Source organism: Cololabis saira, chromosome 5 (genome assembly GCF_033807715.1).
Source record: "Cololabis saira isolate AMF1-May2022 chromosome 5, fColSai1.1, whole genome shotgun sequence".
Taxonomy (NCBI): domain Eukaryota; kingdom Metazoa; phylum Chordata; class Actinopteri; order Beloniformes; family Belonidae; genus Cololabis; species Cololabis saira.
In genome coordinates this window covers 10,660,332-10,674,618 of record NC_084591.1, presented here as the reverse complement: position 1 = coordinate 10,674,618, position 14,287 = coordinate 10,660,332, and the positions used below count along the sequence as shown (strand labels likewise).

Below are 14,287 nucleotides of genomic sequence, written 5' to 3'. Positions count from 1 at the left end.
TGCATTAATTCATGCCAAAAACAAGGATGATGTTTTGTGAAGGTTTTCAGTGCGAACTTACAGCCTCGGTGTGGATGGGGTGAACGGCGAACAGCAGAGCCGCCACCAGGCTGGAGGTCTGGTCCAGGAACAGCCGGCAGACCCGCAGGAAGAGCAGGCACACGACGGCATGCAGGACCACGTTGAATAGGTGGTAGGACGCCGCGCTCAGCTCGCTGAACAGGTAGTTCAGCCGGAACGTGAACACCGTCAGCGGTCTGTAGGACTTATGGCTCCGCTCCTGTAAACAGACACACGTTTATACCGTCAGGACTGAGTTCCTCAGATTCACTTGTTGAATTAAGTGTACAATTTATCTGACCACTAGCGCTGTTTTTGTCAGCCTGTTTCAATTTTAGCTTTGGTCTAGTCTTTGGATGGAGCTATCATTTTAATTTTTATTAGTTTTAGTCACGTTCATTCTCCTTTTAGTCGTGTCAAGTTTCAGTCGACAAAAAGTCTGAGCATATTCTTATTTTAGTCAGAATTGTCCAGGACCATTTTAGTCAAAGATTGTATTTAGCTAAACCCATTTTACAACTCAAACAAGGTTATCTTATTATTATATTATTGTTACCTTATAGACTCAAGAATACATTCATTCCAGATACAGAAGACTCTAATTTGAGTTTACAACATATTTATTTTTCCGCATTTCTCTCCATCTTTTTCTTTTTCGACGACCCATTGGGTTTTCTTTTCCACGTCTATGTAGGAAAGTGGATCTTCTCCCAGCCCCAGAGAAGATCCCCGCGTGGTCGGCCATCGGCCTCTTTCTCTATGGAACTTTGTTTTTCAATGGACGTGCATCTAGAGCTCTGCGTTAACGGCATCAGCCTCTAATCTGCAGCTGCATCTTCTGGATCTGATTCCCCGCGAGCCGTGACTGGGATGGAGGACGTGACGTCACCCAGCAGAACTAAACCAGAGGAAACTACTGAAAAATGGAGATTAAGGATCTTTTATTTGTTTTTATTTTGTAATTACATTCTAGTTTTGTTTTTATTCCTCTATGATATTGCATTATGCATTTAATTATCGTTATCGTCACATGACCAGCATTTTCATTGCGTCTCGTTTTCCACAGGTAATAAAGGTTTGTTGACGACGATATTTAGTCATAATTTTCATTGATGAAAGCAACAGAAATGCAGAAAAAACAAACTCGGTGCAAGATCAGACTCAACGTTGTTAAAAAAAAACTCAAGATTTATGAACGCGGAAGTGTTTTCTTGGACGAAGACTTGCCTCAGCCATGGGGGTTCCCCAGAAGTCGTTGAGGAACAGGTTGGATAGCGGGGTGGAGGGGCGCAGGTCCTTGTTGTCGAGGATCGCCGACACGTCGTCGAACACGAACCCGCATGACAAGCTGTTCCAGTAGCATCCCACCACCAGCCCAGTCAGAAGTAAGACCTCCTTCCATGACACAACAGCCATCGCTGACAGAAGCCGTCATTGATCACTGCGCAGAGAGACAACACATTCCTTTAATCACACAGCCTTGAAGTTAGTAAGAGATAGACCAATCAGCTGATGTCAATCAGGTCGATCCCTGAGAACACCCAGGTAATTAAAAGGAAACTCTACTTGTCTCTTGTTGCCATTAAGTCATGTTACACAACGAAGTTGTGTTTTCTCTGCTCATCCAGAGTCCTTCCAAGACTAATGACAATGGATGTCCAGAAGCTTTTTTTTTTTTTTTTTTTTGCAGGTTACGTTTCTGCTACCACTCTAGCCATCATTATTTTACTCAAAAACAGTGCAGATGGCTAATAATTGCTGTGAGTAAAGTCCCTTATATATAAGTGGCCACGTGTAAGGGAGGTTTTACAAAGACCGGTGGATTCAGAACTTTACTCACTAGCTTTTAACTCGCCATGATTGTTGTATTTCATTTATGGGTTTTATGTTTTACGTTGTCCTGTTTTTTAAAGTGCTTTATAAATAAACTTGAACTTTAGGATCTCTCACACAACTTCTGATTAGTTTTTTACAACAGAAAAGTCACCTCATGCAACCCTGAAAACGTCTTAATGAGAAACATATATACCTGCTGAACACACAGCCCTACTAGAAATAAGTCTAATAATCCTAAATCTAGTCAAATTTGTGAGCAAAAATATCTTAGTCAATGGAGTACGGAAGATTTTCTTGACTAGAACTCTCAAAACTAGCAAAATAGTCTGAAAACAGTCTTCTTCTTTTCTTGAAACAAGGCTTTTAAACTTTGTAAGAAATTAGTTTTTGCAGTGAATGCTTCGATAGTATCATGTATTACAAGAACTACAAGTCATGTGATTCCTCAGCGGCAGAACCAGAAGAGAGATTAAACAACTGTTGTTGACGTGGCTGTTGCAGTGTTTGGACCGTCTACTCGCTCACTCGTTCTCCCTTCGTCTATGAACGTCTGCTCATTCAAGTTAAGGTCACAGAGAAGTCGAGATTTCCGTTTGGCTTGCTGAGCAACATGGGTCTGCTCCGTACAGAGAAAAACGGGCTTTAAAAGTGGTCTTCAGAAACCAATGGGTCACGTGACCCAATTTCGCCGACTGTTTTATACAGTCTCTGGTAAATACCAGAGATCACACTAACTCACTATTCTTACTATTCTTACAGTCTAAAGTACTAAAACTCATGGATCTAGTGGCATTTCAATCTGCACAAGTTTAAAGCAAAAAAATCATTTGCTACCGGATAACATTCAGAAATTATTCATTGGGAGGGAAGGGGATTATAATTTTTTTTTTTTTTTTTTTATTGATCTTTTTATAGGAAACAACATACAATGAAAACATGGAAATCTGTAGTCAAACACACGCATTATACATTGTCTCCTTTTTTTTTTTTTTTTTTTTTTAAAACACACAAAACCTAACTAAGGAACAGAGTCTCTGTAGCGTTAAATAATAAATAAACAGATGAGCAAGAAATGATCAAAGGAGGAAAGTAATGTATGAGCAAAAATGCATACAAAAAACAAATGCAGTGGTGAATGTAGATGCCCATAAGTGATATCCCATTAACTGGAAATAAATAAAACATAAAAAAAAAACAAATTAAGGAGATGAAAAGAAAATTAAGGGAGGGGGGGGTCAGTCGGTGGGTAGAGTCTTCAACGCGGTAAAGTGGTCTATGAAAGATTGCCATTTGCGAACGAATTTAGCTGCGTTGCCTTTTAAAGAGTATCTCACCTTCTCCAATTTAAGAAAAAACATAACATCACTAAGCCAAATAGAAATAGACGGGGACTTGGGGGATTTCCATAGAAGTAAGATACGACGTCTTGCTAAAAGGGATGTGAAAGCCAATACTTCTGACTGTGTGGGGCTGATATGTGAGGAGTCAACAGTGAGTCCGAATATTGCTAAGAGGGGGGCCATAACAACTTTTTTACCCAGAACTTTAGACATGATCACAGAATAATCACTCCAAAATTTCTGTAACCTAGGACAGGAGAAAAACATATGACTTAAATTGCATGGAGAACCCTGGCATCTGTCGCATAGGTCTGCAACATTCGGATATATTTCCGATAATCGGGATTTTGATAGGTGGGCTCTATGCAGCACCTTAAATTGAATAAGTTCAAATCTAGCGCAAGGCGTGCTAGATCGTATGCTACGGATAGCTTTATCCCACAGCTCCCCTGTGAAGTCAAGGCCCAACTCTCGTCCCCAACCCTCCCGAGCTTTATCTACAGAATGATCATCAAATGTCATACACAGTGCATATATCTTACAGTGTTTCCCCTACCATTATATAGGCCTGGCGGGGCCGCCAGGCCAACGAGACCCCCCGCCAGGCCTAAAAAAAAAAAATCAATGATCATTTACGTTAGGAGCCTCTGCGCAGCGCTGTTCTGCAACGGGAGTCAACCTGCTTCGTTGCCTAGTAACGCTGCTGAGAGCGCAGGCATATTATTATATATTATGGGATGTATGGAGTTTGTAGCTAGCCAAAAAAAAAAAAAGAAAAAATATCGCGGGCGACAGACAACATGATATAAAGAAATGTTTCTGCAGGTCCGTGTGTTTGTGTTTGCATGAGACGCTGCAGGGAATGATGAAGGAAAACACGCACCATGCGTCCGCGGGGTCCTAGCGCCAGCCAGGTATGAGCGTCTAGGCTGATTTATGGTTCTGCGGTACACCAACGGCGTAGGGAAAAAAAATCTTCTACAATGTTTAAATTATTTATAACTGATATAATCTCAATCGTGAATAGGGATGTTTTGTCACATATGCCGTCAGCATAAGCAGCCGTTAAAAGAGGACCATCCCAGAGGGTTTTCATAGAGATCCGTCTGAAATATATAGAAAAGATGTGCTCAATTCTCATAAGGGGTCAGACCTTTCTGGCCCATGACACTTTGGTTAAAGGTTGGATTAAATCTTATTATTTCATTGAAGCAATATCATTCAGCAATATAGGCCTACAATGATTTTTAATGTAAAACTTTGTTATATTGCTACATGTCCAATATGCCGTCCCACGCGCCTCGTCTGTTTAAGATTTTTCCGGTGGGTACCACCGGGCCTGAAAAAAATTCTAGGGGAAACACTGTCTTAGATATCAGAGACTTTTGACTGAGTTTCATTGTTAGAAGATCATCCCACGGTTGGTTAGCAGGAAGGGAAGGGAAGCATGGAAACAGAGCAGAGGCGCAGTGTCGAAGCTGGAAGTAGCGAAACAAATGGGAGGCAGGCATATTGAACTTTGACCTCAGATCTGAAAATGTGGAAAAGATACCATCCTTATATAGATCCCTGAAGTGCTTAATGCCCCGGTTGTACCAAATCATAAAAGTGGTGTCTACTAGTGATGGAGGGAACAGATGATTCTTAGTAACAGGTGTATAGATGGATGGAGAAGCAAATTTAAAGTGGCGCCTAAACTGTGACCAAATCTTAAGGGAGGAAAGCACCACAGGGCTATTTGTAAACTTAGAGGGATTCAATGGTAAAGAGGAGGAGAGTAGGGCCGTTACAGAGGATGAAGAGAGTGACTGAGCCTCCAATCTGCACCATAATAACTCAGGAGACTGAAGCCAATAAATTAGTTTGTGAATATGCGCTGACCAATAGTAAAGCATAAAGTTTGGTAGTGCTAGACCCCCATTAAATTTACATTTTTGGAGAAGCGAATACCTCACTCTGGGTGTCTTACCGGCCCATAAAAAGTTGGAAACAATTTGGTCAAGTGATTTAAAAAAAGATTTTGGTAGAAATAAAGGAGTGCATTGGAACAAAAAAAGAAATTTAGGCAATACAGTCATTTTCACTGTGTTAATTCTTCCTATCAGTGACAATGGTAGGGAGTTCCACCTCTGTAAGTCCGCCTTCACTCGAGTTACCAGTGAGGAAAAATTAGCGGTGAAAAGAGAGGGCAGAGTGCGGGTCACATTAATCCCTAAGTATCTAAAGCCTGACGGGCTGAGTTTAAAGGGGATATCAGATTGTTTGAGTTGTAAAGCAGAGGAGTTTATGGGGAAGCATTCACACTTGTGAAGATTGACCTTATAGCCGGAGAAGGATCCATAATTCTTCAACAGAGATAATATTGGTGCGATGCTGGTTAAAGGGTCAGATACATATAAAAGGAGGTCGTCTGCATAAAGTGACAATTTAAGTTCCACATTGGACCTAGAGACTCCGCGAAATAGAGGAAGAGTTCTTAAAGCAATTGAAAGTGGTTCGACGGATAGAGCGAATAGCAAAGGGGAGAGAGGGCAGCCCTGTCTCGTGCCACGTGATAATGTAAAATAAGTGGAGTAGTTGTCATTGGTGTGAATGCTGGCCTGAGGGGAAGTGTAAAGAAGTCTAATCCACGATATAAACCTGTGTCCAAATCCGAATTTATGAAGTGTTGCAAAAAGATAGTTAAATTCGACATGATCAAAAGCTTTCTCAGCATCAATTGCGATAACAACTTCAGGGAGTGGAGAAGAATCTTTAGAGAGAATCACATTAAGAAGTGTACGAACATTATAGAAGAGCTGGCGTCCCTTGATGAAACCATTCTGCTCCTCAGATATGATGCTAGGAAGGATCTTATCAAGACGAATTGCTAGTGCTTTGGCTAAAATTTTGACATCTACATTTAGTAAAGACAAGGGCCTATAAGAAGTGCATGATTCAGGGTCCTTGTCCTTCTTCAAAAGGAGGGCAATAGACGCCTGCATTAAAGAGGGAGGCAATGAGCCATGATCAAGGGACTCATTGTACATTGAAAGTAAAAGGGGGGCTAATTTGTCTTTGAATTTTTTGAAAAACTCAGCTCCGAACCCATCGGGACCAGGGGCCTTGTTGCTTTGCGTAGCTTCAATGGCGGCAGCAATTTCTTGCAAGCTGAAAGGAGCATCGAGGCCATTAGCCACATCCAAATTAATAGTAGGGACAGTGATATTATCAAGAAAGGAGGTCATTTCTGCTGTGTCAAGTGGAGATTCTGACTCATAGAGAGAGGAGTAGTATGATTTAAAAATTGTGTTGATGGCGATTGGATCGGTGGTAAGTGTGCCATTAGAATCTCTAATGCTGGGAATCAGTCTCGACGTTGCTTGCCTTTTTAATTGGTGAGCCAATAACCTGCTTGGTTTATCGCCGTGTTCATAATAGTTGGCATGAGCGCGTAATAGGAGCCGTTCAGAATCGGCTGTCGCTATAAGATCGAATTTTGACTGCAAATCAAGCCGTTGTTTCAGTAAACTCGGACTCGGGTTAACTGAGTTTAGTCTGTCTGTGTCCTGAATTTTAGATGTGAGCTCCTGTAATTTAGCCCTGCGGATTTTACTGGCGTATGCTGAATAAGAGATAATCTGTCCTCGCAAATATGCTTTGAGTGATTCCCATACTAGCGAAAAACTGGTAGAATCTGTTTTGTTTAATGCAATGAAATCATCTATTGAAGCAGATATAGAAACATTAAATGCATCGTCGGATAAAAGCAATGGATTAAACCTCCAGGGAGAAGAAAAACGGGGGCGCTCAGACCATGTTATATTCAAAGTTAGAGGGGCGTGATCCGAAATAACAATTGGGTGGTATACGACAGAAGTAACTTTGGGGAGAAGAGAGCCATCAACAAAAAAATAGTCAATACGTGAATATGACTGATGTACTTGTGAAAAAAAAGAGAATTCCTTATCTCCAGGATGTGAGACCCTCCACGGATCAACAAGCCCGTTCTTGACTGTAAAATCGGTAATAGATTTTGACATAGAGGATTGAGTCAAAGTACGAGGATTCGAACGGTCCAAAGAAGGATTAATAACACAATTCAGATCACCGCCCAGTATTGTAATATGCGTATTTAAGAAAGGGAGGTTGCCAAACAGCCTATCCGTAAAATTGGGGTCATCAAAATTAGGGGCATATATATTCACCAACAATACAGGGTTACAGTATAGAGTGCCCGCAACAATAAGATATCTACCATTCTTATCGGATATTGTCCTGGAGACGGAGAAATTGACTCTTTTGTTGATCAAAATTGCTACTCCTCTAGACCTAGAATCAAAATTTGAATGAAAAATATCACCCACCCAAGCTCGTTTGAGTCTGAAATGATCTTTATTTCGCAAATGAGTTTCCTGAAGGAAAGCTATGTCAGTGTCCAGGCGTTTCAAATGTGAAAAAATCTTTGATCGCTTAATTGGATTATTCACACCTTTCACATTCCAGCTAGTGAATGTAATGTTTGATCCAGTATCAGGCTTGCGCAGATTACGATCGTTCATAGGCATTCTCTGAGAGAAAATAAGACCGACTCACCCACCACCAGAGGAGATATAAGGAAAAGAGGTAAAAGGGAAAACCAAAACAAACAAAACTCAGGAGTATATACATACCTACAGAGACAAAAAGCCAACATCCCATAACCCCCGCCCACCCACCCAACGCACATTAGATGATCCCATCCCCAAACGATGGAAACAGCCGTGCTGGCTTCAAAGGAAGCCATTCTCGAAAAGAGATGCTTTCGACTATAAAGCTAAATACAAAAACAAAAACAAAATTAGCTCCTGCAGAGTTAAAACCTTAAAAAAAAAATAAAATAAAATATGAGGCATATGAAACCATCAATCTGAGGCATTCTGACGATCGCTGTCTTGTCAGGGTAACAACAAACGTAAATTAAGGAGATCTTTGGCCTATAGAACAATAATATATACATATATGCACTCACACACCCACACAGACACGCACACACATGCACACAATTTAAGCAAAGACAGGGGTGTGTGCATATTTTCTAATCAAGGCATCATACCAGAGAAATGATTAGGCCATCAATTTAAAACGGTGTTGTTCCCATTGATAGTTAGAAGAGAAAAGAAAAAAAAATTAATAAATAAATAAAAAATAAAAAATAAAAAATTACGACATAAAGTCCCATTTTCTGAATTGACTCAGTCACTCACCCCGGGCCAGAGTCCCGCACGGACATCAAGCTGGATAAATCGTCCCAGAAAACTAGCTGGTAGTCACTTTTTTTATTTTCCTGATGAATGCCAGGGCTTCATCTGGCGACGTGAAGTCCCGCTGCTGGCCGTCATGGGTTACACGCAGCCGTGCGGGATACAGCAATCCATACCGGACTCCTTCAATCTCCCGCAGCTGACGGCGCACGTCATTAAAGGCAGCGCGCGCCCGCGCTGTCTTGGCTGTGTGGTCCGGGAACACGGAGATGCTCATACCCCGGACTTTGATCTGCTGCCGCTCTCTCGCCTTTCTCAGGATGTCAGCGCAGTCGGTGTAATAATGGAGCCTTGCCACTATTGCGCGGGGCCGCTCCCCGGGCTTCGGTCTCGGCATGAGGGTGCGGTGGGCTCTATCCACCACCGGCTCTGCGTCGAGGGAGAAGGCTTCCGCCAAAAGCCTGGAAACACCGGCTGCAGATGAAGAGTCAGGATCCTCCTCCGGGACGCCAATAATCCGTACGTTCTGCCGACGAGACCTTGACTCCAAATCCTCGCATCTGTCCTCCAGCCTCACATATTCTTTCGACAAGTGATCCACTTTTTTCTGGAGAGCAACGATGTCGTCTGAGCAGCTTGAGAGCGAGAGCTCGATCCCAGCGACCGTGGTCGCGAGACCCGCGACGTCCGCCTTCATGGAGGAAATACTGCCAGAAAGATCGGCTTTAAGAGAAAGCAGCTCGGACTTAATGGACGTTAAATTCTCGGTAAGTGCTGCCTGAAGCTCTGACCGAAATATAGCTGCAACATCATTGCGGAGAGCGGAGAGGAGTTCGGTTTTAAGCCGGCTGAACTCCGCAGCTGGAACCTGCGCAGCACAGGTGCTCTCCGGAGGAGGGGAATCACCGCGGGGCGAGGAGACAGCATGAGCAGCAGGCCGCGGGTTAGCTGGAGGGTTATTCCCCGCTTTAATGGACTTTGGAGGCATTTCCGTGGTAAGTTGTCGAAGTAACCGCGTTGAAAATAATTTAGTTAAAACCAAAGCCGTGGGAGTGATGCAAAAAGTGCCTATAAATGTTGAATTAAAATTAACTCTGCAGGAGCTCCGCTAATCACGTCTCACCCCATGTACAGCTAAGCCGGAAGCCCAGGGGATTATAATTTAAGGGAAAACCTAAACTTCAAATTTTTATTTGTGCATGCAACAAAAATAAGTTTTTGTGTATCAGTTTTTGGAATTAAACTGTGGAATGACACACATAAAACACAAACATAAAACAAACATAAAACAATTTAAGAAGAAATATAAAGAAATTGTTTATTTTAGGTAAAAAAGTGAAGACTTGTACTGTTGTCTTTGTATGTTTATATACGGTACTTAGATATATGTATTATATTTATATCATAGTTATATTATATTTATGATAGAGCTTACATCTTGTATTAAATAGGTTATTTTTGTAAAAATGATATACATTTATACAAATTAGTGTATAGTATAAAAAATAAATACAGAGATATAATTTATGTTTAGTTGTGGGAAGGGGGTGGAATTAAATAAGTTTACACACTCCTTTACGAACATGTAACTTGAAATATGTATTTTAATTTTGGTTTTTGATGTTTTCTTTATGTGGTGGAATGCCCACCTGTATTTGTTTTCTTTTATTTTTTTTACATGTTCAAATTAAACTAAACTAAACTACCAGGCGGTAAAATCCCTCCATGTGTCCTGGGTCTGTCTTGGGGTGTCATGCCTGGAACAGCCCGGTACAGGGGAGTCCAGGACGCACCTGAACCACCTCAGTTGGCTCCTGTTGACATGGCACTTGAAAATCATCGTTGCTGCACTTATTTGTGATTTACTACGTTAGTGATTTACTAGGCTCTGTGGATAAAGGCTTCTGCTAAATGTAAAGCAACGATCCGGAGAAGCAGGGACGACCCCAAGTCCCTCCTGAATGACTGAACTTCTCACCCCATCACTAAGCAAGACCCTGCAGAGAAACTCATTTACTCCACCTCTTCTCACGAACTCACTCTTTCTTTCACTGTCTACAATTTGAGACCATAAATGAAGCCAGGAGCAGTAAAAGGTTTAACTAGCGAATGAGGGCAGACGGTTCATGACATCCAATTGGGTTTGAGCACAGTTTTGTTGACTGTCCTGTGCACTAGATTGCGAAGATATTTCGATTGATAATATTCTCTTTGGTGTCTCATGTGCAGACGTCCCTGGACTAATCTCTCTGTTGTTGATCTGTCGTTCCTGTCATCTCAGACCCCCAGCTGTTCCAGGCAGATGGCTGCCAGCCCCGAGTCTGGTGCTGCTGGAGGGTCTTCTGTTTCCCATTAATTACACATTTGCTCGGGACGGGAGACTGCGCCGCCGTGGAGATTTGATACAATCTTTTGGGTTTCTTCTTGCTGCTTCTATGAGTCAGCATTATACGACTTTGAACTTGGTCTCGACTGGAATTAATTGGATTATAATTGAATTGCAATAAATTGGACTTAAGTGGAATGTTCTCATTAGACTGCATTGAACTTTGCAAACTGTGTTTGTTTTTTGTGTAAACTGCCCTGAGATTACTTTGTTGGGATTTGGTGGAACACAAATAAAGTACAGAGCTATAATCCAGTCTGTCCTCTGCAGTTCATCACTGCCACCCAAACAGAACCGGAACAGATTGCAATGAATACCAAGCAGAAAAGACAAATGGGACTGGCATTGCCCTCCATCCGGGAAACCGTACCGGTCCGGGATCAAGGACACAGCAGGTAACATCACTGGAGATCCCTCACATCCTGGACACTAACTGGATAAACTTCTCCCCTCTGATCGGGGCAACAGAGCACAAAAACAAGCAGATGCCAGACTTTCCTGAGGCTGTCGCTGTGATGAACCCTGACGGTCAACGAGAAGCAGAGATCCAGACTACCGCCTTAAACACTTTATGTTCATCCACACACACACTTTAAATTAAAGCTCTGCACTGTACTGCATTATACTATTATTCTTATACATAATAAGGCTGCAAGATATTAGGAAAACATGCAACATACAATACCGAGTCTATGTCTTCCAGCTTTGCAGACTCAGCTCTGAAATAAGCTTTTATCCGAGTGGTCAAAAGGCATTTAGGTTTAAAATAACTGACCAGTCTTTACTGCTATATGTTCTTTGTTATACTGATATTGCACATGACCATACATTTCCCATATATGTGCAGCCCCATAATAGTTTATAGTTTTGTCTAATTAAGTTGTAAATGTAAATTCAGATGTTTGTCCTCCACATGACTCCAAATTCCTCGTGTGTATGAAAACCTGACCAATAAAGGAGATTTTATTATGATTTTTGTCGACCTAATGTGTGTTGAATTTGCATAATTATAAGTATGATGGAAAATTCAGCCTTGGACACTTGATTAAACCCAAACCGCTGAGAGCAGCAAAATGTAGCTTTGACCCAACTAAGTGTAGGTAGTCTGCCCCAAAAAGATTAACACTGACCTTAAAGATGTTTTTGTCTACTCTAATCGTAAGAATGAATCATCCTTTATGCCATTAAAAAATATATATTTCCTCTGTTTCATCGGCATTCTGCATCAAGACACCTCATGTATGTTTTGACCCTTTTACATGCAACTGTTAAATAAAATCTACTGAAATCTGGATCATGTTTCAAGGCTTATTCTTGGTAACTTAGACACACAGTTTCAGTCCAGTTATTCGCCTAGTTGGAAAAAACACATTAAACCGCGTTTAATAGGTTTTTCCAGGACAATAATTCTATTATAACGACTTAATAACAAACTATTTCTGGAAACATTCTTCATGACACCACCTTTGCTTCTGGATGTAATTTATTTAAGTGGTAAATGACTGGTTAACACAGGAAGTAACGGTAAAATTGAGAAGGTAGAACCTTAAAAGGCAATAATAAACAAGTTAAGTAAATTAAAACAGCAAAAAAGCAGAGACCCAGTCAGACTACCGCCTTAAACACTTTTTATGTGCAAACAAACACACGCACACTTAAATTATGCAGCTCTGCACTTTACTGCATATACTGTAATTTTGTTATATACTATTATTCTTATACATAATAGGGCTGCAAGATATTAGGAAAACATGCAACATCATAGTGGAAAACTGCAATGGTGATATTCAGTATAAACAAATTATTCGGAGTCTATGTCTTCGGCATCTCTAAAAAAAGCTTTTATCTGATTGTTCAAAAGGCATTTAGGTGTAAAATAACTGACCAGCATTTATTGCGATATGTTATTTGTCTTTGCTATACTGATATTGCACATAACACTACATTTCCCATATATTGAGCAGCCCCATAATAGTTTATATTTTTATTTATTTAAGTTGTGTGCACATAAATAAATACATTCAGACGTTTGTCCTCCTCACTCAGGATGCAATGTAAGAGATTCCAAAATTCCTCCTTTGTGTATGAAAACCTGACCAATAAAGGAGATTTTATTATGATTTCATCGACCTTATTGTGTTTTGAATTTGCACCTTTACAACTGTGATGGAAAATTTAACCTTGGCCACTTGATTAAACCAAGACTGCTGAGAGCAGCAAAATTTAACCTTGGCCAACTGCAGACTGGTACTCTGCCCCAAAAAGATTAACGTTGACCTTAAAGATGTTTTTATCTACTCGAATCGTAAGAATGAATCATCCATTATGCCTTAATGTCATTATACTTCCTTTGTTTCATCGTCATTCTGCATCAAGACACCTTATGTATGTTTTGATCCTTTTACATGCAACTGTTTAATGAAATCTACTGAAATCTGGATCATCTGTCAAGTCTTATTCTTGGTAATTTAGACACTCAGTTTCAGTCCAGTTGTTCACCTAGTTGGAAAGAAAATATTAAAGAGCGTTATGTAGGTTTTCCACGCCAATAACTATATTATAACGAATTAATAACAAACTATTTCTGCAGACATTCCTCATGACACCACCTTTCCTTCTGGATGTAGTTTCTTTCAGTGGTAAATGACTGGTTAACACAGGAAGTACATGTATAAATAACAAGTTAGGACCTTAAAAGGCAATAATAAACCAGTTAAGTAAAGTATAACACCAGATAAAGTCTCCAACAGGGAACTGTAATCACCCCAGACTGATGCTTGATGGAGCTACTGCAGCAGATGCTAACCGGCGTGCTAACGCTCTTTAGGCTGGAAAATAAAAGGGCGTGAGTGTTTTAGATCAGTCTTACCGAGCCTTGACCAGGGCACACGGCGGCGTCGGTGGATTTTATGATTAAAAAGAGTGGTAGGACTTCACACAGCCTGTGGAGAGAACTCTGGAGACAGCAGCATCCCATCTGAGCCGACTAGCACGGCTGCGGCTAACACTTCCGGTTCAAAGGTCACCGCGCTCCCAGTTTGACTATCTAAAGTTTTTTTTTATAGATATATTTATTGAGGGCAATAAGAAAAAAAATAAGATTTACAATAACAATAGAAATAGATAAACTTTTCATAACAATAATTAAACAAAGAGAATAAGAAGAAGAAGAAGAAGAAAGAAAGAAAGAAAGAAAGAAAGAAAGAAAGAAAGAAAGAAAGAAAGAAAGAAAGAAAGAAAGAAAGAAAGAAAGAAAGAAAGAAAGAAAGAAAGAAAGAAAGAAAATACAAAAATACAACAACACACCACCCCAACACAGAAATATAAATATTTTCCCCTTTTTTAACTTTTCATAACAATAATTAAACAAAAATAAATTATAATAAGAAGAAGAAAGAAAGAAAGAAAGAAAAGAAAGAAAGAAAGAAAGAAAGAAAGAAAGA

At 40.5% G+C, this 14,287-nt stretch overlaps 1 protein-coding gene across 1 annotated transcript in view; it reads right to left on the bottom strand.

Moving 5' to 3' along the window:
* The window catches only part of tmtc3 (transmembrane O-mannosyltransferase targeting cadherins 3), a 94,173-nt gene extending 80,329 nt beyond the window's left edge, over positions 1 to 13,844 (bottom strand). Inside the window, exons 1-3 of the mRNA XM_061720912.1 lie at positions 13,714 to 13,844; positions 1,288 to 1,501; positions 62 to 280 (exon numbers count right to left, since the gene is read on the bottom strand). Coding sequence (XP_061576896.1) covers positions 62 to 280; positions 1,288 to 1,476 — 408 coding nt within the window. The 5' untranslated portion in view covers positions 1,477 to 1,501; positions 13,714 to 13,844. The remainder of the gene's footprint in view (positions 1 to 61; positions 281 to 1,287; positions 1,502 to 13,713) is intronic.
* Between the last annotated feature and the right edge of the window lie 443 nt (positions 13,845 to 14,287).